The 26,446-nt window shown below is 44.4% G+C and overlaps 1 protein-coding gene and 1 long non-coding RNA gene across 6 annotated transcripts in view; one reads left to right on the forward strand and one right to left on the reverse strand.

Annotated features, from left to right (window-relative positions):
• The window catches only part of CCDC141 (coiled-coil domain containing 141), a 179,009-nt gene that overhangs the window by 11,671 nt on the left and 140,892 nt on the right, over positions 1 to 26,446 (forward strand). For all 4 annotated transcript variants that reach the window (XM_061608321.1, XM_061608322.1, XM_061608324.1 and 1 more), the window contains exon 3: positions 20,517 to 20,708. In XM_061608321.1, coding sequence (XP_061464305.1) covers positions 20,517 to 20,708 — 192 coding nt within the window. The remainder of the gene's footprint in view (positions 1 to 20,516; positions 20,709 to 26,446) is intronic.
• The window catches only part of LOC133376357 (uncharacterized), a 38,740-nt gene continuing 14,377 nt past the window's right edge, over positions 2,084 to 26,446 (reverse strand). The window contains exons 2-3 of one of the 2 annotated variants that reach the window (XR_009760459.1): positions 3,490 to 3,611; positions 2,084 to 2,209 (exon numbers count right to left, since the gene is read on the reverse strand). This is a non-coding gene — a long non-coding RNA (uncharacterized LOC133376357). Of the gene's footprint in view, positions 2,210 to 3,485; positions 3,612 to 26,446 lie in introns of both variants that reach the window. The other variant, XR_009760460.1, reaches the window with a different exon arrangement.

The raw sequence follows: 26,446 nt of genomic DNA on the forward strand, positions 1-26,446 counted from the left end.
AAATGAAACGAATAATAATGGCCAGAAAAGAAACTTACAAGGGCCGTGTAAAAGACATCCCCCTCCAGAGATTAGGTAGTGCCTAGAAGTTATTTTCTGCAAATACTACTACACAATACATAAGTGTGGTGAATGTTAAAGAATCACCCTCCTCCCAAAAGGCAAATATGAAAATTTTGCAAAGAGGCTTAGGCATGTTTTCTGCTTTAAGAATTCACTATATAGTTTACTTATAGTACAATAATATATATGTCTACTCTGACATAAGTATGTTTAATAGGGCTTACATCCAGTAAGTGAGTACAGGATGGAAGACTAGGCCTTGATTTGGGCTGGCATTGGGGGGGGGGGAAACAGGATTGTTGTGCCTTTAACAGCTGTATGGCAGGCAGAAATTCATCTGGTCAAACCTTTTCTAGTTTGGATATATAATTATGGGAAAAGGTTCACCATGACTGCTCTCTAATTTTGTCTTATATCACACCCTCCCCATGGCAGCTATTTTATGACTGGTGCCCTCAGCACTCTCTCAAAATTTGAAATGTGACCTCTTGTCTGAAAAGGCTGGCAACCCCTGAATTATAGTTTGCATGTGAAAAATAACTTTCCTTTAAATCAGTAAGGGTGGGGGTTAGCTTTGAGGGATAAGCTATGTGTCAAGGGGCCCTTGCTCCCATCGTCTCACTCTGGAGGCACTTAACATCAACATTGATAATTATACAACACGTGTGTATACAATGTTTATTTTATTTATTTATTATTTCAATTTATATACCGCCCTTAGCAGAATAGGTCTCAGTGCGGTGAACAAAAAAGATGTTGTAAATAAAGCAGGCGTTGCAAAACAATGAACAAAAGCTGTCCACAATAAAATCTACACCTGCTAGAGCTCAAAAACCCTTACTGATCTCGCTCCAATGGCTGTAGAGGGTTGCTGAAATAGATAAGTCTTTCACCCTCTTTTTGAAAACCAGAAGTGGGGGGCTTTGGCAAATGAAGGGCACCCTGCAAAGGTGGAGCAAAGCTAGAAATGGCCCAACTTCATACTCTAAAAGAGTAATCCATTCACTCAAATAAAAATGCTTCCAACGGCAGTGAGGTACACACGAAACGGCTCCCGGGGGGCTCTCCTGGGCGCCCACTGCCCCCCACGCAGAGAAGGCGAGCCCTGCCAAGACAGGCAGCAGCATGCTGGCCAGGCACAGGGCTCGCTCAGCACGGGAGTCGGGTACAGGACCCTGGAAAGATGCGCAAATAGCTCGAATAAATTCTCGAATAAGAAGGGATGCAGAAGCTCCGGAGCTCTGGTCACTTTCCTTGGTGGAGATGAAAGTACAGAACAAGGTGACAGGGTTTACCACACCCTGAAGGGAAACAAAACTCAGAGCGTGTCTGCAAAGTGGCTCGCGTGCTCTTAAAAGACTGAGCCGAGTAAGGGAGGGGGAGAGAGGTGGGGCAGCTTCTTGCGCTGGTTGGTTGCAAGCCTGCATGACGCTCTTCAGGCCCTGGCGGAATTAAGGGCCAGCTGCGAAGGGAGAAGAGGAGAGGGAGAGAGAAGGCGGGAAGTCTCTTTATTGGTTGCCGGTAAGGGCTAGAAAGACGGAAGTGTGCAAGGTACGCCACTGCTCTGTACCCAGGTAGAAGCCTGTGCCTGGGTTCAGTGCTTTTGAGAAAGTCTACCCCGGTACCCTAAAGCAGACAATGCACCCCCTTATTGCCTGCACCTGGGGCGGACCGCTCCTACCGCTCTGACCTTGGTACGCCACTGCTGCCATGCAAAAATAAATGGCAGCCACCATATTTTTGTGGAATTATCATCTTTCTTCCTATACACTGAAGTGCTACATCACATGATACTGACTTTTTTTAATGCCGTAAGTTCCTTTAAAGAAGTTGATCATGATGCAGTGACAAATAATTTATTGCTCAAAACTTGCATTAAATCCCATGTATACAAGATCTTTGTAATCTCTTATCTAAGGAGAAATACTTTGCACATGTATGGGGATTTCCCATTATACACACAGGATATTCCCCTGGATAAAACAAGCTTCTTGTATAAATTGAAGCAACAGGATCATGGACAATATTTTGACAACTAATTGATCCAAGAAAAGATATTGTCTTACTCGCTCTCCCTCACAATCCGCTTTCCTTCTCTCCCATCTCTGGCAAACCAGCATAGTTGTTTTTTGTTCTGGAGAGCAAACTGTAAAGACACAGAATATTGAGCAACAGTCTGTATTTACAGTGCCCTTTCCATTTTTACTAGTCTAAAATGTGTCTAGAGCCTGCCCTTGAGCATATATACATGATAACAAATGCTCCAGTCTCTTAATGTTATACTTTCACCGAGAATGGCCTTTAAAATCCTCTTGCGAACAGGCTAGCTGTGGCTTCGAGACACTTTTTTGTGAGTCAATACCTAGGCCTGTTTCGAAAGCACATAAATGTCAGCTTCTGACTTTGCTGTGTGCACAAAATGTAACGAATGGTAAGAGGAACAGCTGGCATTGGAAACAAATTGGCTGACTTGAAATATATTTATTGAATTCATAGGCTGTTCTGCCTAACAAGAGAATCGCATAATGGCCAATGGTGCACATTTACCTATTGGCAAATAGCTTTCAATTAAAAAATAAATTGCTCATTGAGATTCAGCATGCCAGAAGCTTAGAAACAAATTTATTAGCATAATTAGCAGTATCAGAACGAAACAGCACATTGTGAGCTTAAACGCTGATTTTACCAGCATAATATAACGAACATTGTCAATGTGGATAGATAGTGCAAACTTTATCTTTTTAGTATGATTACTCTGTATTTTTAATTGTATGATGTCTAATACTGAAATAGTCACAGGCCACTTTGGCAACTTGGCTGGAGTCTGATGGAGCTCACTAATTACAGATTTCATTGGCCCACTTAGGATTGTAGTTCATAGGTACTTTTTAAGAGGGCTGCTGCCTGGGCCTTGATGGATAGGTAAAGCCAAGTAAACCCATGTGCTGCATTTTCTCTAGTATCTTTTGCCGGCAACCTATACCAAAGTTTTCCAAAGTTTAGCCCTGGCCCAGTATTTTTAAATCATTGCTTTAGCAAATGCCATAACAAAACACGGAATTCTTTGTTAGAAATACAGAAATGGGTACTTGCTTAGATGGATTTTTCTTTTAAAGTTTGTACAAGATTGTAGAAGATTTGTCTGTCGATGGCTCCTAAGTATGATAACTAAATGGAACCTCCATATTCAGAAACAGTATACCTCTGAATATCAGGTGATGGGGACAAACTACGGACAAAGGCCATCACCTTTGTGGCTTCCTTTCAGGAATCCAGACATGTCTGTGGCTGTTCACCGCTAGAAACAGAAGGCTGAACAACATGGACATTGCTCTGGAGCAGATCAAGAATGACTAGAGTGCAAATGTCCAGTGCTTTTAATATAAATATAGCTACTTAAGTAGTATAGAAAGACTACTTACTTACATGCGAGTTAATTCCTTTGAAGGTGATGGGGATTACTTCTGATCAGCTGTTCATGGGATTAGGCATTTTCTATCATTCAGTTGCCTGTTCGTTTCATGGAAATGTTCTTCTTCCCTGTTGCACTGTTTGGAAGACAACCACTTTAGAAGCAGTGTATTATCTACCACACAGTATGGGCCTTCACTACATGACTACCGCTTGCAGACAAAGACATTCATTCATTCATTCATTCATTCGATGGAGCTACCTGTGAAGGGTCTGCAATAATAAAGCATATTTCTTTCTAATGCTTCCACTAGCAAATGCTAACGGAGATGCAAAGACCCGTGCAATGGTAATCCCTCCCTCTTTTAACAGATCTCTGAAAATAAAGCCATCGGTCCTGGCAGTGCCAGAGGGGAAAGTTCTTTTTAAGGATAATAGAAAGTAATAAGTTAAAATATCCCAGTGGGAAGAAATATAGCAACTGATATATAACATTCAGGGGTGCCTGGCATTGGGTTGCTGAACAAAACTGAAAGGAGCCTGATATTTGTAGGTCAAGAACAGGAGCCCTATTTACATTGGCATGTTCAGCATCCCATCTATTCCTCTCCCAGTTTGGTTCCTAGACAATCTGGTTTTCTGAATCTTGCAAAAAAGAAAATATTTTCTACAATAAACAATAATCAACATTATACAGTGCTTTCTCACATTCAAAGTGCTTCTGTTACACTATCACAATAATCCTTACAACAGCCATGTAAGGTTGGCCAGTATTATTGTTGTTATTTCTTTTCACATAACAGACAGAATGGGCTGAGGATGGGTGAGAGCGGCCTGCCAAAGGCCTTCAACTGGATCACAGCTCATTCTGTCAGGTATTATGTACTATACCCAGTTCTCTCTGAATGCGCATGTGTTCAGTACATGAAAAGCTGGTTATTATCCCCAAGTCCATGACCCATAATCTATTATCATAAGCAAATCTCCCTTCAGCAAGCTAGAGTGAGCTAGGCTCAGTCTACATTGCTGTGAATCGTATGATGCCAGCCACCTATGCTGTCTTCCAGAATGCTCCATATCCCTCATGGTTTTTAGGAATGGGATCTGTTGGCTGGTGCCAGATGGAAAGCATTCCGTTGACCTAACAGGCTGGTATCAGTTCGAATATGTTCTTTGTCCACAAGCCACTGCTTTACCAATCCATTCCCCCCCTCAGAAAAGATATTGATATTAATATTGATATTTTTAAAGGAAATATTGATAAAAGGAAATATTGGTAAACAAAGGAAATATTGATACAATCAATATTAATATCAATATTTTAGACACAGATTTTTTTAAAAAAATGTTTCCAAAAATAGCCGCAGAAAATCACTATGTAAAAATCTGATACACAGTGACAGTGAATAAGCAATTTAATGGAAAATTCGGTACCAAATCCGAATTGGACAGAATTCTCGCATATCCCTATGGTTTTCTATTTGCTCTTCTCTACAGTCACCATTCCTTGGTCAATTTTTGCTCCCCCTTATTGTATTTCTGTAAACGTTAGAGTTCATGTAGGCCTTACGAACCCCCTGCAAGGGCTTCTGTTTTGACCACAAAAGGATCCATATTCAGAGAATGAGCTTGCGATTGGTATTAGTATACCAGTGGGACCTGCAACAAAATATTGCAGTGTGGAGTGCTCGTGTTCAGGATTCCAGGTAGCCAGCCCTGAGGTAGCCAGCCCTGAACTTTTCCAGGACATTCCATTTCATACCCCTCTCCCCTGGTTTTCTGTTCCTGATACACTCTCAAGGGTCAGCATTCCATGTCCACTGAGGATGCTCAATACTTACCCAGCTGCTTAGAGGGGCCCCCTCTTAAGGGTTTTCTCCTGCAGATTTTTTGCACTTCTGCAAATGTGAGGTTTCCCCAAGCCTGCTAATTCCTTTGTCTTGTGTGTGGACAGTACGATTTTGGCTACGTACACACATTTTTTTTTAAAAAAAACCATTTATTTCTGTTTAAACCATTAAAAATATCAAAATATGGTACATCATTTTCACAATATAAATGTAAATGGAGAATAATTTTAGTTTCATTTCCTGAGTAGGAAAGCAATGGGGGATATTCAGTGCTAGTCCTACTCAGAGTATACCCATTGAAATTAATAGATATACCTAACTTAGGTTCATTACTTTTAGTGGGTCTACTCTGAGTAGGACTTAGTGACCTACAACCCAATGTCTTTTATTTATCCCAGCAGATTAATCTATAGACTAAGTACCTGCACTGGGAGAATGAGTCCATTATGTATGATAGGTTTCTGAAAATGGAATAATCCAGCCTCAGGGACAGAACAGATACCTCCCTATACACATTCTGATCATTATACAGCCATGAGAGTGGCTGTATACTATAGCCAGTGTGGATTTTTCACATTCCGCAGTGTTAAATTGAAAATACCCCCATGCCATTCTGATGCTTCCCATAAGCTCATTTCAAAACAAAACCTTACAAAACGTACAGTCCTGAACTCAGAAACACTTGCTTAACAACAGTCTCAATTTTCATGTCGATACACAAAACAGTCAGAGAGAATTGAGAGTTCAAAGTCTAAAAGGAGAGAGAAAACCCCACAGAGTTCTTTTGGACTTTTTTCTCTGAGAGTTCTCATAATCTGTTGAAATTCATTAAAAATCATCCATGTTCACAGAGTACCTGTAATCCTAATACTGACCTTGCCCCATACTCTGACCTTCATCTTCTGCAGTTTTAAAGTTAAAAAAATGCCTGGCTGATTTTTAACTAATTTAAGAAAGTTTGGCTGGCACCCTATGATAACGCGGGGCATGCTCAGTAAGAACCAACTGTCAGAGTTCTAAAAGCCAGACTCCCAGCTGCTGGGCTTGCCTAATCAGGGGGCCACGCCTACACCAGACTTTGATTTCACTTGAGGCAGTCGTGGCTTCCCTCAGAGAATCCTGGGAAGTGTAGTTTGTGAAGGGTGCTGAGAGGAGACTCCTGTTCCACTGAGAGAGCTCCAGCAGCAAGACTGGTTTAACAGTCAGCCACTCTGAAGGTCTGTGAGGGGAACAGGGCATCTCCTAGCAACTCTCAGCACCCTTCACTAACTACACTTCCCAGGATTCTTTGAGAGAAGCCATGACTGTCCATAGTGAAATAAAGGCCTGTTGTGGATGTGGCCAGGGAAAGCTTTGGTTTATATTTGGGTGGGAGGCTACATGTGCCTGCTGTAGAATAAAAAGGTGGGAGAAACGCTGAAAAGCAATGATACTGTTCACAATGTTTTCCTTTTGGAAAGGAAAGGGGCTTCCCTTCTGCCCAGTGCCCACCCATCCAATTGCCTCCCCTCCCCCTACCTTTCCTGCCCCTCCCCCAGCTCAGTGTTGGACTACAACCTGGGGGACCAGGGTTTGAATCTCCACACAGCCATGCAGCTCACTGGGTGACCTTGGGCCAGTCACTGCCTCTCGGCCTCAGAGGAAGGCAATGGTAAAACCACCTCTGAATACCGTTTACCATGAAAACCCTATTCATAGGGTCAACATAATTTGGGATGGACTTGAGGGCAGTCCATTTCCATTTTCAAATATGATTGCACAGAAATAAATCCCATTGAACCCAAAAAAGTATGCAAATAATCAAACCCACCCTCCCTTCTCCTCCTTCCTATCTCCTTCCTCTTGCCCCTCCCCTCCCCTTCCAATCCCCTCCTTCCCCTTCCCCCTCCTCCCTTTCCTCCTCTCCATGGTCAGTTTTACCTATCTTAAGCATGATTGCACGGAAGTAAATACCATTGAACTCTATAAGCATGCAAATGATCAAACCTGCCCTTCCCTCCCCCTTCCTTTGCCCCCTTCAAATACACTCCTTCCCCTCCCCCTCCTTCTCCCCCATGGTCAGCTTTTCCTGTCCTAACCATGATTGCATAGGAGGAAATCCCATTGAACTCAGTAACCATGCAAATGATCAGACCTGCTTTTCCCCTCCTTCCCTCCCCTCTTCCTTCTTCATCATCCCCTGCCTACTCCAGCTCTCCCTCCCTCCCCCCTTCGTCAGTTTTAGCTATCCTAAGCATGATTGCACGGGGGTAAATCCCACTGAACTCAATAAGCATGCAAATGATCAATCCATTCTCAGCAAACTTGCACAGGATCCCATTTCTTACCTCCCGGATTAAAAGCAGGGGAATTCACTAATAGGCAAAAAACCTTGTGGTTTAAGAACATACCTATAGCCCATAGATATTTCTATCAAACTTTAAAAAGCAGGGAAATTGGGCAGCTATAGTGAATGCACCAGGGGAGCAGGAGACCTGACCTCCTCTCTGAGATATTGGACTGCCCTACAAAGTTGTCAAAATGCAAACACAATTTGGGTTGATCTTTCACAGTCCAACCCACTTGCTGTGTAGCTTAGAAGAATTTGGTAAAATGTGCCTCTGAGCATATGGTGAGTGGTGGCAACACCTGCAATCAGCCCAAATAACAGAAAGAAGACATGTGCTGTGCTGATCTTGTTTTAGCAGGGAGGAAGCAACATTATTAAGACAGTTGATATAGTTCAGATGGTCACTTTAAATATGTCTGATATACTTTGCAATTTTAGAGAAGTTTCCTATAGGAAATAATTTTCTTTTGTTTCTATTTCTGTGAGTATGCGAAGTACAGCAACACTTAGCAAAATTTGCACTAAAAAAACTCCAAACATAATTGTGGAATAATGGCACTGACTTCTGCAGAATAGTCTCCAGTGGACCTCAGGAGTGTCTCAATTTGCACAAGATAAAACAGTGGGAGGTGAAATATATTCTAGTAAAATTCTAGGTGTGCTCTATGTTTTTAATTGACCATGCCCACCTTTCCTTAAATGAAGTGGTTTAAACATAGCAGGCTGAAAACATGCATCCTCTTTTTTCCAACAGCTAAGAGTCATTGCTCACGTAGCAACATATTGTAATCAGTCTGATTTTACATCCAACTGCAGTTTCAGATTCAACTGTTAATGCACCCATAATAGAAATAGAACATAACCTCCAATATGAAACAGAAAAGGCTGTCTTCACCATCATATGATATTGACCAATAAAAAGGCTTTGAAATTAATAAAAATAAATTTGACACAGATTTGTAAGATGAATAATGAGGGAAATAAAATTTTCTCATTTAGATTCTCTGTAGAAACATTAGTAACACAGGAAAGGAGCAAAGTTAGAAGAATACCAACAAACATACAGAAATATAATTCTCTGTCTTTGGAGATGGCAGGTGTTGCCACCACTCACTATATGCTCAGAGGCACATATTACCAAATTCTTGCAAGCTACACAGCAAGTGGATTGGACTGTGAAAGACCAAATTGTGTTTGCATTTTGACAAATCTGTAGGGCAGTACAATATCATAGAGAGAAGGTCACGTCTCCTACTCCCCTGGTGCATTCACTATAGCTGCCCAATTTTCCTGCTTTTTACAGTTTGATAGCAATATTTGCAGGCTACCTTTCTTAAACTGCAAGGTTTTTTGCCTATTAGTGAATCTTAATTTGCACTTCACAATATTTTGTTATCACAAACAGAGGCAGAGAAGTCACCCCTAATGGACCCAAAACTGGAAAGTAATGCTGGATCGAGAACTGGAAAGTGATGCTGTGTGTGCAATTCCCTTCCCCGCCCTGGAATACCTTAATTCAGAGGCACTTCTTTTGGAACTCTCTCTCCCCACCCCTTGGGTGTTCACAGGTTTTCCTGTTCTACCAGGCCTTTGGAAGTAAGAAGTTTTGTAGGTCCATGTGTCTGTTTTCAGTGCTCATTTTGCTCTGTGCAGCTTTATTGTGGCACTGTTCAATATTTTGTCCAAATTTTATTCGGGTTGGGCCAAAGCTACTTACCCTGTCTTGTGTGTGTTATTTGTAAGCATAGAAAACAGTGTTTGGGTTCAATGCAAATGCACATTCATCATTTTGAATGCCATTCTCTTTCTTTAATTATGCCCTCACAGTCCTCAACCTAATCTGCTGTTTTAAGCTTATTGGCTGTGGCAGCCCATACGATGGTGTTGTTTATGCATGTTAATACACTATGCCCGATGCAATGACATCACAGATACTGCACCACATCTGACAACATCTGAAGCAGTGCCTCCTCATATATAGATCTCTCCAGGTGTTGAGAACTGCAAGGGAAGCCCTGCTAGGCAGCTCTGCTGCTGTTAAACTTTTGTGGGGTTGGACTTTTTCTGTGCTGAACCCTTGATTGTGGAATGGCTTCACCTCCAAGTTGTGTCTGGCCTCGTCACTGTATACATTTATTAGTATTTATTTATAAGAATATTTGTATACCGCTATTTAGTTAAAAACATCAAAGTGGTTTACAACATGTTTAAAGCAACAACTATTATAGAATTTTAAAAAATTAAAAATATAATAAAAACAAAGGTCAATTGTTGCAAAAAAAGCATGTTCTTAATTGCCTGCATAAGCCTGATGAAACAGAAAGGTTTTCAGCAGGCACCTAAAAGTTAAAAAAGAAGGTGCCTGCTGAATCTCTGTTGGCAGAGCATTCCAGAGACCTGAGCCGATGACACTGAAGGCTCAATTTCTTGTTGATGTTAAATGAGCCTCACCAACTCAGGGAACAACCAGAGCTGCTCCTGCAGAAGATCTCAGTAATCGAGCAGCATTCTGGCCAATGCATTTTGTACCAGCTGGAGCTTCTGAACCAGGGGCAAGGGCAGCTCCACATAGAGTGCATTAAAGTAATCCAGCCTCGAGGTTACCAATGCATGGACTACAAAGGCCAGGCTGTCCTTGTCCAGAAATGGCTGTAGCTGATGAACCAGACAAAGCTGGTAAAAGGCACTCCTAGCCACAGCAGATACTTGGGCCTCTAGTGACAAAGATGAATCCAGGAGTACCCCAAGGCTAAGGACCTGGTCCTTCAGAGGGAGTGTGACCCCATCCAGATCAGGTAACCTGCCTATCTCCCGGACATGGAAACCACCTACCTAAAGAGATTCCATCTTCCCAGGATTCAAGCACAGTTTATTGGCCCTCATCCAGTACACTACAGCATTCAGGATCTCTTTGCAGCCCTCACCGCAATATGGTAGGCCCGATTGTGAGCCTGAACACGTGCTCATTCTGCTTTGGAGTGAGATTTACACCACATCCTCTAGCCCTTGCCCGGTCCATTTCATTGACTACAGCTCCTCAGTATACCAAGGAGCAAAGCGGGCTCCATGGCACTGGAGAGGACCCTCAGGAGTGATCGTGTCAATGGCCTTATGAGTCTCACCATTCCATAGTGAGACTAGGGCCTCAACAGGATCACCTGCTCTATCCACTGGAAAATCCCTCAGAGCGTTCAGGATTCTATGAGATTCCATCAGTCTCAGGGAGCGGACCATCTTAATTAGCCCCCCACCCCTGCAGGGGAGAATTGCTGCTGCAAGACCAAACCTCACCAGGAAGTTGTCTGACCATGACAATGGGGTGATAGCCATCCCTTCAATTTCCAGACCACCACCCTCCCCACATGGAACAAAGATTAGATGTAGGGTATGCCCTGCTCTGTGTGTTGGACCGATGACCATTTGAGACAGGCCCATAGTTGCCATGTAGGCCATGAACTCCTGAGCTGGACCTGAGGCAGCCTCAGCATGGATGTTGAAGTCACCCAAAACCACCATCCTAGGCTCCTCCAACACTACATCTGAGACAACCTCAGCCAGCTCAGTCAGGGAGGCTGTTGAGCAGCAGGGTGGATGGTACACCATCATCCCTAACCTGTCTCTGGCCCAACATCAGATGCAGGACCTCCAGTCCCACTCCAAAAGAGAGGGGTTTCCCGGTGATAGCGATGGTGTAGTGACAAATTCAAAAGTGCAGGGTCCCTTCATGATAGTCATGCCACATCCCCTCACAGCCACACCCGCTCGCTTGCTCTCCTTTGTCATCTCCACACTCCTCAGTTCTTCCCACGTGCAACTTCTCCCACAATAACAGATGTCCCTAGGAGCCAATCAGCATGACAGGGGAATGAATTAGCTATTGAGAACAGTGGCTGACACACCTCCTTTCACTCTGATTGGCTCCAATCAGCAGGAAAGGACAAGGAAGCATGTTAGAAAACTTTTCTCAGTGGCCAGCACTCCCCTTTCATGCTGATTGGCTCATAGGATGCTGGAGACATTGGGACCTTGCTCTCAAAAAAGTAAAGGGTCTAAGATCCCTGAGACCCTAGTCCACTACACCCCTGATACAGAGTGGACTCCTATGGACTACTGCAATACCTCCCCTCTGCCCCTCCAGTCTGGGCTGATCTCATACTGAGTACCCAGGTGGGCAGATCTGAGTCAGATCTGGGCCACCCAGCTCCTCCATCCAGGTTTCAGTGATACAAGCTAGGTCAGCCCGTTAATCCATGATCAAATCAGTGTGGTTTTATTATGGACCATCCTGGCATTCAACGGTAGAACCACCAGACTGTTGGGGACAGTGGTAGAGCTTCCATTAGTATCAAGTGCAAGGGAGACCCCAGAGAGGGATATCAAAGCACCTATCATCACTCCACCGACGTCTCCTTCTACCATGCCTACCCCTTCCTTCAATCACTGAGATAGATTGCACAACAGTCCCCTCCTCCAGTATTCCAGTATTCTCCCTCCCAGACACATCATATATGTAGAAACACTCTGCTAGAATTTTTTTTAAAAATAAAAAGATCAATATAGCAGGCTATGCAGACATCAATACACAATAATTAGACCACAATATAGTCTGACTTAGATACACCCATCCTCTAACAAAAAGAACAAAACAAATAAGCAGGGATCCCACCCCATCTCTCATCTGGGGCATACACAATCACTTCTCTACATCTGTCTCCCGCTGTCCTGCCCAGAGTGCGAGACACGAGATGGAGGTGAGACTGGAATTAATTCTTGTTTTGTTAGAGTACCAGTTACATCAAAGGCACTGCGCTTCATAGATTTAACTATGCTAACTCACTACTGGCCCTAACTAAGCTACCTAGGCATACTCTGCAGTGTGTGAAGAAAGTTGACTCAGCACCCCAATCAGGGGGGGCACCACCTTAAGTAGGGAAGGTCTTCGCCCGTAATCTCTGACTCCTCCAAAGTTCCACCTTCTGACCGACCCGCTTCTTGTGGCATCTCGCGCGGGGCAAGGGGGTTAGCCCCCCCAGCTCATCTGACAGTACAGGCTCAATAGGTGCCGGCTCAGCTTCAGGAGGTGGGGAAGCGTTTGAAGTGCCAGGCAGGGAGTCCTGAGGAGGTGGAGTTGGCACACGTGCCAGAGCATCCCCAACGGCTATGTTGGGGCATCTGTAGGTGGAGTTAGGCCTGCTTTGGCAGGAGAACCATCCATGGGAACTGGCAAACTGTCAACTACACCCCCCTCATTGTCCTCGACGGTCTCTACACCCCCTCCCCCATTGTCTTTGAAAGCCTCATCTGCCTCTGATTCCTCTTCCTGCTCTAACTGGAGAAGCTAGGGCTTGACCGTCTCCCCTCCCTGATCCTCCTGGGAGAGCTGGGGCTCAACACCCACCCAGGGGTTTTGAACTCTTTGAGATGCACCAGTCTTTCACATTGGGCACGCCAAAACACATAAGACTAATATGTATCATGCAGTTCATCCTCTCACACACCCCAGTTGCATGTTACAATATACAATATGTACAATAAAAAAAGAATAAAATACCCACAGGTGGGAAAGAATGCAAAACAGGAAACCAAAATGGGGTGGCACCCTTGCCCTCGTTCCATCCCTCAAAGTGATGACTCCCAAGGGATATTTTGGTGTCACCCCTTTGGTGTCGACCCCCTGGCATTGGCCCCCCACATGGCAGCCCACTGCATGGGATGAAGCTCTGCTGTATAGCTCTGCTGCTGATAGCAGTTAAACTGACCGCAGCTGCAGTATCCTCAACTCCTGCTGTTTTCAGCTTCTGGGCTTTCTGGCCTGATGGTAAGAGGCTTGCTGGATGATGGATGGCAACTGCAGGCAGGTAAAAGGCTAGGAGGATGAGGGGGCAGGTGTAGTTGCCTGGAGGTGCTTAAGGCCTCTTCTCTCTCTCTACATCAGGTCAAGACAAGGCACACCTTTTTGCACAGGACTTTGGGGGCAGTAGATGTTAAGTGGTTCAGTTGCATTAAGCTGCATGTAACCCACCCTGGAACTGCATGGCAAAAGGGGGAGATGGCTATAAATAAATAAATAACCAACAGAATCATGTGAATTGCCACAGCCAATCAGATTAAATGGCAATGTGGACCAATGAAGGTGGGAAGGAGGAGGAAAATGTTGCTGAGAAGCAGCGGTCAGGGAGAACAAAGGGTTGGTAGCAAAAGCAGAAGTTTTATTAAGCTGTTGGTGGGCTGGGTTTGGCATCATGGTCACAAGTTGTGCAGCTGTAATTGAGGAACACTTGACCTGACTTTTCATTGGTTCATCTTAGTGGATCAGGGCATGCTGTCTTGTTTGCGGTGCATTTTGGGAATCAGCCCCTTCGTGACCTCTGTTTTGTTTGTGATTTAGGAATATAAAGACAGACTTCCTGACTTCAGAGATTACAAAAAGGTATACATTGATAAGCTATGTCACAATAAGGAAGAACTTTACAGTTCATAGTTATCAGTTACCCTTTGATAATCTTCCTTCTAAATGAACAAAAGGTGCCAGTATAGGGTCAATTTTTCCCAAATGTGGAAATTTTCGCCATACACCTCACTGAAGACAGAAAGGATAATCTCTGGGCACACCTGGCAGAAACGAATTCCAAAAGTACGTTTCAAAATAATTTATTTATGCCCTCATTGTCACGTTTGCATTTTCCCTCCCACTTTACATGTAAGTCTGAAATCCAAAATGCCATTTAAGGTTGGGGTTTTGCACAGGTAAAATTAGCACTTGTGGCTCCAACAATCTCCTTCACACTTCATATCGCTCTCAAGGACCATAGGACACACTTCATTGGACATCAGACCAAAGGACAGTCAGATCTCTAATGCTTGCTGGTTGCAAAGGGGAGAATTTATCCTTCACATTCATAAAAATCTCTGTCCTGACTTTGACTCCTGATCATCTTCAGGATCAGCTATAATTCTTACTCTTCTTTTCCTCTCTTTTTAGCATGAGTCTATAACAAATGTTACACTCACTTTCTAGGTTTCTGGGTAGATTAGGGACATCTCTACTTCTTTTAGATTGAATGTATAAATGTGTTAGTCATGATTGCTGCCAGTATATACATTGTATGTGCTGTGCTATACTATTCAATCCATGATTACTTGTAATAAACCACTATTTTGTTTAGATATTGGTATGTGAGTCTTTAATTGGATCTAAGGGTTAGAATAAACACATATCTAGAACAACACATGGTTATGACTCCATGCAGAAGGGTTCACCTCTCTTTTAAGGGTGTGTTAAGATTCTCATGCGGGGTGGACACGTATGAGGTTCAGACATACACTTGTAACATAGTCTTCAGCTAAATCTTCAATACCTTCCTCTCCCCTGCTAGGTCTGATGAGGAGGCAAGGCTGACTCCTCATGAGACCTTTGCTTCTACTATCCAAAATGTTACAAGAGAAATCACTAATGCTCAGAACATGCATTTGGTTTCCAATGCGGTTCAATGCCCTACAGATACTGTGTTCAGAGGAAATCTTTGTAGTAGCTTCACAGAACTCTTTATTTACTCATTTGTGCATTGTTCATATTTCAAATGCTAATTAATAATTAGTGACCTTTTCTTCATTTTTTTCCTGACAACTATTAATCTCTCTTTTTTAATTAAGGAATAATAGTTTCATTATTTTCTGAGAAGTGTTTCTCAAAAGCATTTCTTTGAGGAAGGATAGATTAACAACCTATTCAGATGCAACCCATCACTGACACAGAGGATAATGTGGGTGGCGGCTTGGGAGAACCAGGAGATTATGATTCTGAGTTTAGCACAATGATGAATTAGTGTTCTATTATTTCCTCTTCTCAGCTCAGCCTCTATCAGGAGATTTTCAGATCTTCCTATCTTCAGTTCTTATTACAGCCTGTATCAGGAGAATGAGTTATCCTAGACTTTAATTTGCCTATTACAGGTTCCTCTTTTCATTATACATTCTTACTGATAGCAGCACCAAAAGTAACAGCAGAAATTGGCACTCCATTCATCCATTGTCATGATAAAGACTCAAGATGAAAATAGCCAAACATAAATCAAGTCTCTAGAAGACACTGAAGATTTCAAAATGAAAAGAACATGCAGCAATTGTTACTCTTTATAGCAAAGAACAGAAAGTCAAAGGACTCATTCCGAGGCAAACTTACAGTGCCTTGCAAAAGTAATCAGACCCCTGACCAATCTCTCATATTACTGAATTACAAATGCTACATTGTAATTTCATTCTGTATGATATTTTATGTTGAAACGCTTAAACTCAATCAATTATTGTAAGGTGACATTGGTTTTATGTTGGGAAATGTTTGTAAGAAACATCAACAACTGAAAAATGTTGCTTGCATAAGTATTTTCAACCCCTGTGCTGTGGAAGCTCCCAGTGTACACAGATGAAAGAAATTGCCCTGTTGAGGACACAATTTCCTTACCATTGGCCTCCACCTGTGAACCATTAAAGTTGCTGTCACTTTGTCAGGATAAAAACCCCACTGTTATTTTATTTATTTATTATTATTATTTGATTTATATCCGCCTTTCCTCCTTTCAGGAGACCAGGGCGGCAAACAAAAGCACTAAAAACACTTTAAAACATCATAAAAACATACCTTAAAATACATTAAAACAAAACAACTTTAAAAACATTTTTAAAAAGCTTTGAAATCTTTAAAAAAAGGTTAAAAACATTGTTTTTTTTTTAAAAAAAAGATTTAAAAACATATTAAAAGCAATACCAACACAGACACAGACTGGGATAGGTCTCAACTTAAAAGGCTTGTTGAAAGAGGAAAGTCTTCAATAGGTGCCAAAAAGATAACAGAGATGGCGCCTGCCTAATATTTAAGGGGAGGGAATTCCAAAGGGTATGTGCCACCACACTAAAGGTCCGTTTCCCATGTTGTGCAGAACGGACCTCCTGATAAGATGGTATCTGCAGGAGGCCCTCACCTGCAGAGCGCAGGTAAGGGGTAAGACAGTCTTTCAGGTATCCTGGTCCCAAGCTGTATAGGGCTTTGTACACCAAAACTAGAACCTTGAACTTGGCCCGGTAGCAAATGGGCAGCCAGTGCAATTCTTTCAGCAATGGGGTGACATGTTGGCGATGCCCTGCCCCAGTGATTAGTCTCATCACCGCATTTTTCACCAGCTGCAACTTCCAGACCAACCTCAGAGGCAGCTCCACATAGAGCGCATTACAGTAATCCACCCTGGAGGTTACCAGTGCATGGACAACAGTGGTCAGGCTATCCCGGTCCAGAAATGGCTGCAGCTGTCTTACTAGCCGAAGCTGGTAAAAGGCAACTCCTAGCCACTGAGGTCACCTGGGCCTCTAGCAACAAAGATGGATCCAGGAGCACCTCAAGACTATGAACCTGCTCTTTCAGAGGGAACAGAACCCCATCCAAAGCAGGCAACTGACCAATTATCCAAACTCGGGAACCACCAACCCACAGCGCCTGCCTTGGAGATATGATTGGAACCACTGTAGAACAGTGCCTCCAATACCCATCTCACCAACATGGTCAATGGTATCAAAAGCCGTTGAGAGATCAAGTAAGAATAACAGGGTCGCACTCTCCCTGTCCTTCTCCCGATAAATGTCATCCATCAGGGCGGCCAAGGCCGATTCAGTCCCATAACCAGGCCTAAACCCACACTGGGATGGGCCAAGATAATCTGTTTCATCCAAGAGTACTTGCAATTGCTACGCCACAACCCTCTCAATCACCTTCCCTAAAAAGGGGGTATTTGCAACTGGTCGGTAGTTGTCACAAACCAATGGGTCCAGGGTGGGCTTTTTCACGAGTGGTCAGATCACCGCCTCTTTCAAGGTGGCTGGAACCACTCCCTCCCACAATGATGCATTGACCACACCCTGGATCCACTTGGTCAAACCCCTTGGCAAGCTTTAATAAGCCAAGAAGGGCAAGGGTTGAGAGGACACATTGCTGGCCGCATTATCGCAAGCACCTTGTCTATGTCATCAGGCCGCATCAACTGAAACCATTCCCAAGAAGTTGCAGCAGACTGTTGAAGGATCATTGGTGAGGCTGTCGATCTGAAGGAAAATGAAGACCAAAGAGCATTCTACAGAAGTGAGAGATGTGATACAAATGCATAGATTAGGAAAAGGGTACAAAATAATATCCAAGTGTTTGGATATCCCAGTGAGCACAGTTGGATCAATAATCAGGAAGTGAAAGCTGCATCACACCACCCAGGCACTGCCAAGAAAAGGCCATCCCTCAAAACTCAGCTCCCAAACAAGAAGGAAACTTCTGAGAGAAGCCACAGAGAGGCCACCAATCACTTTGAAGGAGCTACATAGTTCAGTGGCTGGGAGTAGAGTAATGGTGCACCAGTCAACCGTATGAAGAGCTCTGCATAACACTGGCCTGTATGGGAGGGTGGCAAGAAAGAAGCCAATACTCAAAAAGTTCTATCTGAAAGCACGTCTGGAGTTTGCCAGAAAGCATGAGTGCCCCAGCTGTGATGTGGGAAAAGGTTTTATGGTCAGATGAGACCAAGATAAGAGCTTTTTGGCCAAAACTCAAAGAGCTATGTGTGGCGCAAACCTAACACTGCCCAAGCCTCAAGACACACCATCCCTACAGTGAAGTATGGTAGTGGCAGCATCATGCTGTGGGGATACTTCTCATCAGCAGGGACTGGGCATCTTGTTAAAATCGAAGGAAGAATGGATGGAGCAAAATACAGGGAAATACTGTAAGAGAACCTGCTTCAATCCACTAACAAACTGAAGCTTGTGAGGAAATTCACTTTTCAGCAGGACAAGGATCCAAAGCACAAGGCCAAAGCAACATTGGAGTAGCTCAAGAACAAAAAAGTGAATGTCCTACAGTGGCCTAGTCAAAGTCCTGATCTCAATCCCCTTGAGAATCTGTGGCGCTTTTTGAAAATTGCGGCCCACAAGCGATGCCCAGCCAACCTGAACAACCTGGAGCGAATCTGCCAAGATGAATGGGCCAAAATCCCTCCGACACTGTATGCAAAGCTGGTACATACCTGCCCCCAAAGACTTAACTGTTATTGCAGCAAAAGGTGGCTCTATCAAATATTAATGTGTGGAGGTTGAATACTTATGCAAGGAACATGTTTCAATTTTTTATGTTTCTTACAAACATTTCCCAACACAAAACCAATGTCACCTTACAATAATTGATTTTCAGTTTGTGTTTCAAAATAAAATATCATACAGAATGAAACTACAACGTACCATTTGTAATTCAGTAATATGAGGGCATTGGTCAGGGGTCTGAATACTTTTGCAAGGCACTGTATATGCTATTTCTGTTTCAACAATGAATAAATTAGAGGGTGTTCCATAACACTGTTCACATTATCTGACTCCCAAATGCCGAAGGTTCTGCTGTAACTAAATGCAAAAGAGGATAGAGCTCCTGTATCTTTAATAACTGCATGTTCATCTGGAACATTTATATGTCTGAGGCAGATGTGCCTTAGAGTCAAGCCAAATAGGTCCATCTAGCCCAGTAGTGATGACAGGCAGTACTTCTCCAGGGTCTGAGGCAGAGGTCATTCCCAGACCTGTTCCTTCAGAATGAAGGACCTTTCTGCATGAGAAGCATGAGTGATGTGTGCTAGGTGCAACTTGTCACACAGGTGAGAAAAGCTGCACCTGCTGAATTTCCCACTTCTGCACAACTGTTAAAGGTAAAGGGACTCTTATCTTCTTTTGCATCTGGGCATCTTAATGGAATACTTAGCATGCTCATATCATATCACACGCATGTAGTGTTATACAGGTTGTGACCAGAGGCCATTAGGGACGGAACTGTTGATAATGGAAGACCCATTAAAATTAGCTTAAATTAGCTGTTCATTGATTTCAATGGGCCTATTCTGCATAGAACCAATGTTAAATAAAACCCAAAAGGAATTTAGTTTAGTTTATTGAATTTCTTAATCACTTCCCACAACAGGTAGTCCTGAAGTGATTTTCTAAATGTAGAAGGCTCTACAAAAATTAAGTACACATTTTCTAATATATCTATGGGAATTAGACATGTCATTTTTAAAAAAAAGAATTAACCCTGTTATTCTGGTTGATACACCAGAGCCACAATCCAGCAAAATGAAATCACAATTAAGTGACATTGAGAGCACTGAAGTGAAACAAGGTCATGATTAGCAAGTCCCACTGACTTCAATAAGAGCTGGTATCTATTAAGCTTCATTGAATTGTTTCCCAGATACAGGATTTTTTAAGGAAAAGAATTCTATTGAGGTCTAGAGTGTATCTTAAGAACCACCTGCTCCTATGTGTTCGTTGAGTTCATGTGGAAAAGCCTTTCTTTGGGTGCCTGGCCTACTGAGGTTAGGTGGGTGGAAACAGAAGATCGGGCCTTCTTAGCAGCAATGCCCTAGCTTGCTATGGCCACCCCAGAACTGTGTGCTTGGCTCCTACTCTTGTGAGCTTTTGGTACCAGATGTAAACAGTTTTAAATTCTCAGCCATTTTAATACTAAATATTATGTTGCTTTTATTTGCTTCTAATTGTTCCTTGCTGTTTACTCTGCTACTTTTACGTTTGTAGCGTTTTGTAATATGATTTTGTGGGGTTTTTTTTAATCTTTTACATGTGTGTGGTTTTTAATCATAAGGTGTTTTGGAAATAATTTTATTCAAAGGTGGGAGGAAAACCTATTCAACAAATAAATGTATTGGTGTCGTTGCGAGGTCTGCTGACAACAAAACCTGCATACATAATTAAATAATGTCAGGGTTGTCCACAAGTGATTTAAGTATTTAATTTTTTATCGGTTCATGTTTCTTTTCTTCCCTTTTCAGCCTTTGGAAGATCAAGTTTGGGACCTGTTACGTGAAGCGGACAAAACCACAGCCGAAGAAAAAGATCAAAGCCAGGTGTATGACGCCATGGCAGAAACCATGGGAGATGCATGGGATTCTCTTGTGATTGTCTTAGAGAAGCGCAGGGCGCTTTTGAAGCTGACTTCAGATTTTTTTGAACATGCTCTGGAGGTTTGTATACAAAAAAACCAAATTATTATATATTATTTATTATTTTGACGTATTAGTCACTTACTACAAAAAAGGTAAAGAACAAAAAAGCATAACATAAAACAATACATTTCAATAAAACCATTCCAATAACCCACAAACATTTGACTGGAATGTTTCACCTGATCAGGAGCCTCTAAATTTGTCTCAAAACTCCAAGTACTAGTTTTACTTATTTAAATAGCACATTGATATGTATATGGTTATTTACAAAGAATGAAATGAGAAGTCCTTATCATAAGGGGCTTACGGTCCAGAAAACAGATGTGAAGGAAGTAAGGGAGGTGCCATCAGGACCTGCATCAGGACTGGCACCAGCCTTCAGGGGGCCTTAGCTTGATGCTGATAATGCCCCCAACCCTTCTCTGGGCCCTCAAACATGCTTCAGTAGTAGCCGTTGAATGGGAGCTAAACTCAGCTCCCATCCATGGTAGCCACTGACCATGCTAAGTTAATCAAAATACTATACCCTGGCCCATAGATCTATGAAATCTATAGACCTACTGGGAATATATACATATGAAATTAATAAATTTTATAGTTCTGTGGTCTGGGGCATTACATTTTGGGTAACTTAAGATGGCAGCTGGCCACCACAGAAGGGAACTGAGCTTGGCTCAATTTAACTGTGGCCTGCTGCTGAAAACCACCTCCAGTTTGGATGTAATGCTTAGCCATGGATTGTGGTTTGTTGCTCCTGCTTGTTGTACTGGAGGAGTTGGCCTAGCAAAGTAACAAAGGGAGACAGGAAGCAATCTGAACTAAAAAAAAAGGGAAGAAAATTTTCTCCAGCTTATTGCTATTTTCCATAGGAGGTGGGCCATCACTGTGGGAAATAGTTCCACCTATCGTGCGAAGGCAAGAATGTTTTTGAAGTCAAGACTAGGGACGTCATGCCCCTCCCACTCTCCAGTTCATTCTTGCCTTCGTACGAACAAGATTGGAATTTCACGTAGCATTTAGCTAAGTCTCGTATTTGTTTGTCTATTTCTCTTTAAAGCCTTTTTTCCGTTTTTGTGTCTAGCCTACTGAGGATCCCCTCAGAGACCGCGGCTGCGGCTCTCTTCCCCCTTTCCTCAGAGCTAATTAATTTCTTTTATTTCCTTGACTGGGGGCTCCCTCTGAGACCGCGGCTGCGGCTCTCTTTGTTTTGGCAGTTTCAAGCCCCCTCCCCCCCCGGCTCTGTCATATCCGTAGCCAGGGGGCTCCCTCAGTGACCGCGGCTGCGGTTCTCTTTTTTGATCGCTTTTGATCTCCCTCTCCCCCCTGATCGTTGCCGCGGCTGCGGCTGATCCGATCTCAGCGGGAGCTTGCAGCTGCGGCTCCCGCCGTTACTCCTTTGCCTCAGATCGCCCTCGCTACGTGGCTTAAATCCCACTGCGAAGGGCTTTACAGACGGCGGCTCTCTCTGCGGCGGCTGCCGGTTTTCCCCTACCTGCTTCTTCCGGGGTTTTTCTAGAGCCGCTACTGCGGTTTTCGGCGAGACCGTGCTGGGCAGCCCTTCCCCCAGTTCGCTTCCGACGGCCGCCATTGCTCCTTCTCCCTCAGCCCTTTTTTGATCGTTTTTTCCCGCCCTTTTTTCCGGGCACCATTTTTTGAAATTCAAAATTCCCGCCTTTTTTGTTACCATTTATTAAGCATCAGATACCTCCCCTGCAGGCTATCTATCTGTATGTTTGTGTATATGTGCTGCTGACAAACTTACACAAGGCTGATTTACACACATTTTTACTGTGGCTGTAATCCTAGTGGCTGAATTATATTATCAAGGCTGGAGCCCCAATCCTAGTGGGCTGGATTGTATTATCAAGGCTGGAGCTTTAATCCTAGTGGCTGGATTACATTATCAAGGCTGGAGCTTTAATCCTAGTGGCTGGATTACATTATCAAGGCTGGAGCTTTAATATCAGTGGCTGACTTGTATTAAATCTGATTTACATTGTATATCCTGCCCCCTCTGGGGCCGTGAACAAGCCAAAAACCCAGCCTACAGCACTAATCTGAGTGTGCCAACTCTAAAACAGCCTATATTATATTAACGCTGATACGTCAGTGCATTCTGCCCCCTCTGTGGCAGTGCATTTCGCCATCTGCCAGTGTATCCTACCCCCTCCGTGGTAGTACGCTGTGCCAGTTCGGGTCTTTACATCCTGCCCCCTCCGTGGCAGTGTACTGCACCCAGGTTTATATAAGATGGCGGAACAGCCAGGCATGTCACCATCAACACACATGGTGCCAGATCAGCCAGACATGCCACAATCAGCCAAGCCACAACATCCTAACACGTCTAAGACCAGACATGCCAAAGCACTGGCTAAGACAAAACATCTTTCCAGCCATAGTAACCAAAGCGCCCTCGTTATGTCTCTGTGCCAACCACCACCACAGCACAGACACACATAAGTGATATTTTCCATTCTCCTGCTACTGCCTCTGACAAGGAAGAGTTTGTTGGCTTTCCCGCTCACTGTTCGCCTAACGAACCTACCTCTGGTTTACCGCCTCAAACATCTGTTCCATTAGTTCACCAGGCACATACATCTCCCACATCTGGTCTGCAGCTGTCTCCTGATTTCCTCTCCCAACTCCAAGCCATGCTGGCTTTTTTCACGCGAATGCAGTCACTACCACAAGTTCCTGCCATACCCCCACTCAACATGGACCAACGTGCGTTCCATGAAGCTCATCCTTCCTGTTCACCAGATCCCTTTGATGTAGCCAGAGGCAGATGTACGGACGAAGCCTCGTATGCGGAGGAGTCAACTTTCACTGACCATGTTGAAGGAGACGACTGGAGCGACTATTCAGATCATGAGGAGGATACTTCGTATCGCTTGTTCGATACCTCAGATTATCAACCGCTAGCACGTAGGGTACTTCATACCCTTGGTCTCCAGACTGCGCCTTCAACTTCGTCCGCCCCAGCTATCAAACGGGCCAAGGTCCTCAAATCCCCTGCACCTACTGAACACTACATCCCGGTGCCGGACCCAATTGCCAAATTAGCCTCCGAAGAATGGGCTCATCCACTCAAAGCCCGACGCTTCAAGAACCTGGCTGACAGATTTTACGCCCTAGCCCCAGACTTTGCCACCAAGTTAGATGTCCCTGGCATAGATGAACCAATCGCTCACCTCGTTTCAAGATCTCTTTTGCCCAGGGAAGGGGAATCCCACCTAAAAGATACTACTGAGCGACAAATAGACTTAGCCCTCCGCAAGAATCACGAGGCCACTGCCTTAGCCATGTGTGCCTCCGCTTCAGCCTCCATATTCTCCAGAGCTTCTATGATGTGGATGGATGACCTTCTAGAGGATGCTAACCCTGATCCTGTCGCCTTCAGAAGAGCACTATCGAAATTACGTAAGACAGCAGCTTTTGTGGCCGATGCCACTTTGGGTGCCACTCAATTAGGGGCACGAGCCATGACGACTCAAATAGTCGCTCGTCGCACCCTCTGGCTTCGCCACTGGCAAGCTGATTCAGCGGCCAGACTGAACCTGTCCAAGGCTCCTTACTCCGGATCTCTACTCTTCGGCGAGGAAGCTCTAAAGGCAGTTCTGGTTGATCCAAAAGACGCCCAAAAACCGGTTCTGGCCACAGTCAAGAACATCGACCACAGGCCCTTCAGGCGATTTCCCTCCTTTCGTTCTAACCAGTCCTTTCGAGGAACGCGGCCAGGAGGACGAGGCCGCGACTTCAGACCCTATGACCCCAACGCATTCAGGGGCTCCTGGAACCGACGCTTCCAGGGCAGAGGTCAGTACCAAGGGCGCAGGGGCAACTCATCGTCCTCATATAGGGGAGGCCCTCGCCTACACAAGTAGTATTAACGCCCTCCCCATAGGTGGCAGATTACTTAATTTTGGAGATCGATGGCTGCGCCTTACTACGGTCTCCTGGATCAGGGACCTTTTCACTTACGGCTATACCATAGAGTTCTGGGCAACCCCATCAGACAGATTCCATCCGTCTCCTTGCCCAAGGGCACCAGCCAGGCACAACATCATGCAGACAGCTATACATCACCTCTTGGACATAGCGGCGATAGAGCCAGTTCCCACAACTGAGAGGTCGGAAGGGGTGTACTCCCTCCTATTTGCTGTGCCAAAATGAGATTTATCTTGGAGGGCGGTATTGGACCTCAAGTTTGTCAACCGTTTTGTAACATACCGCAGGTTCAAAATGGAATCTCTCCATTCCATTACCGAGAGTCTGCATGAAGGAGACTTCCTGGTTTCTATCGACCTTAAGGAAGCGTATCTCCATGTCCCCATTTGCATAGCCCACAGAAAGTTTCTTCGGTTTGCCTTTGGCCACCAACATTTTCAATATAGAGCGATGCCATTTGGCCTCTCCTCTGCTCCAAGAGTATTTACCAAGGTGCTACTCATCCTAGTGGCTTACCTTCGGACCCAAGGGGTTCATATCTACCCATATTTGGATGATCTGCTAATACGGTCCAAGTCTGAAGAGCTGGCTCATCATCATTTAATGATCACCCTCAATGTTTTGCAGACCTACGGCTGGCTTGTCAACTTCGACAAAAGCCATCTCCAACCAACCCAACGCCTACTACACCTTGGGGCAATGTTGGACACCCTGCAGGCAATGGTCTTCCTGGCTCCAGATCGCATCACTGCCATCACAAGCATCGCAAGGTCCCTGATGCAACAAACATCCGCAGACGTCATGCTTCTCGCCAGAGCGCTCGGGATGTTTATCTCCACAATCCACATTTTGCCCTGGGCTCAAGCCCACACTCGGCCCCTTCAGTGGACTCTGTTGCCTTTTCAAAAAGACATTGCCAGCTCCAACCATCACAAAGTTCGCTTGAGCCCTGCACTGCGCCTCTCCTTCCGCTGGTGGACCATGGTTCAACACCTCTCCAAGGGCACGTCGTTCAGAGAACCCCGCAGAACCGTTGTAACCACAGATGCCAGCCTCATAGGTTGGGGAGCCCACTGCAACTCCCAGTACGTTCAGGGGGTTTGGCCCAACGCAGAGCAATCTCGAAGCATCAACTGGCTGGAACTAAAGGCTGTCCACTTGGCTCTATGTCATTTTCAGTCTCTGTTCCCTTTGCATCATGTGCTCATTCGAACAGACAACACGTGTGTAAAATCACATTTGAACAGACAGGGGGGCACCAGGTCTCGCCCTCTGCAGGACTTAGCCTCCCTCATCTTTGTCTGGGCAGAACAACATCTACAATCCCTGAAAGCAGAGCACCTCAGAGGGATTTGGAATGTGACAGCAGACTGGCTCAGCAGACAACAGGTCTTCCCGGGAGAATGGAAACTTCATCCAGCCATTTTCCATCGTCTCCAGTGTCGGTTCGGCGCCCTCTCAGTCGACCTGTTTGCTTCCAGTCACAATTGCCAGCTTCCAAGGTACTTTGCCCGATACCTGGACTCAACAGCAGAAGCAGTGGATGCTCTGACAACACCGTGGCCAGACGGTCTATTGTACGCCTTTCCTCCCATACCATTGTTAGCCAAAACCTTGAGGAAGGCGCGAACCGAAAGGGCACAGCTGGTTCTGATAGCACCATTTTGGCCACGCCGACCGTGGTTCTCAGATCTTCTGGCAATGTCAATGATGGATCCTTGGACACTTCCAGTAACGCCAGACCTCCTATCCCAGGGTCCAGTACTGCACCAGGACCCTACTTGGCTCAATCTAACAGCGTGGCGTTT

This window comes from Rhineura floridana, chromosome 2 (genome assembly GCF_030035675.1).
Source record: "Rhineura floridana isolate rRhiFlo1 chromosome 2, rRhiFlo1.hap2, whole genome shotgun sequence".
NCBI classification, from domain to species: Eukaryota; Metazoa; Chordata; class Lepidosauria; order Squamata; family Rhineuridae; genus Rhineura; species Rhineura floridana.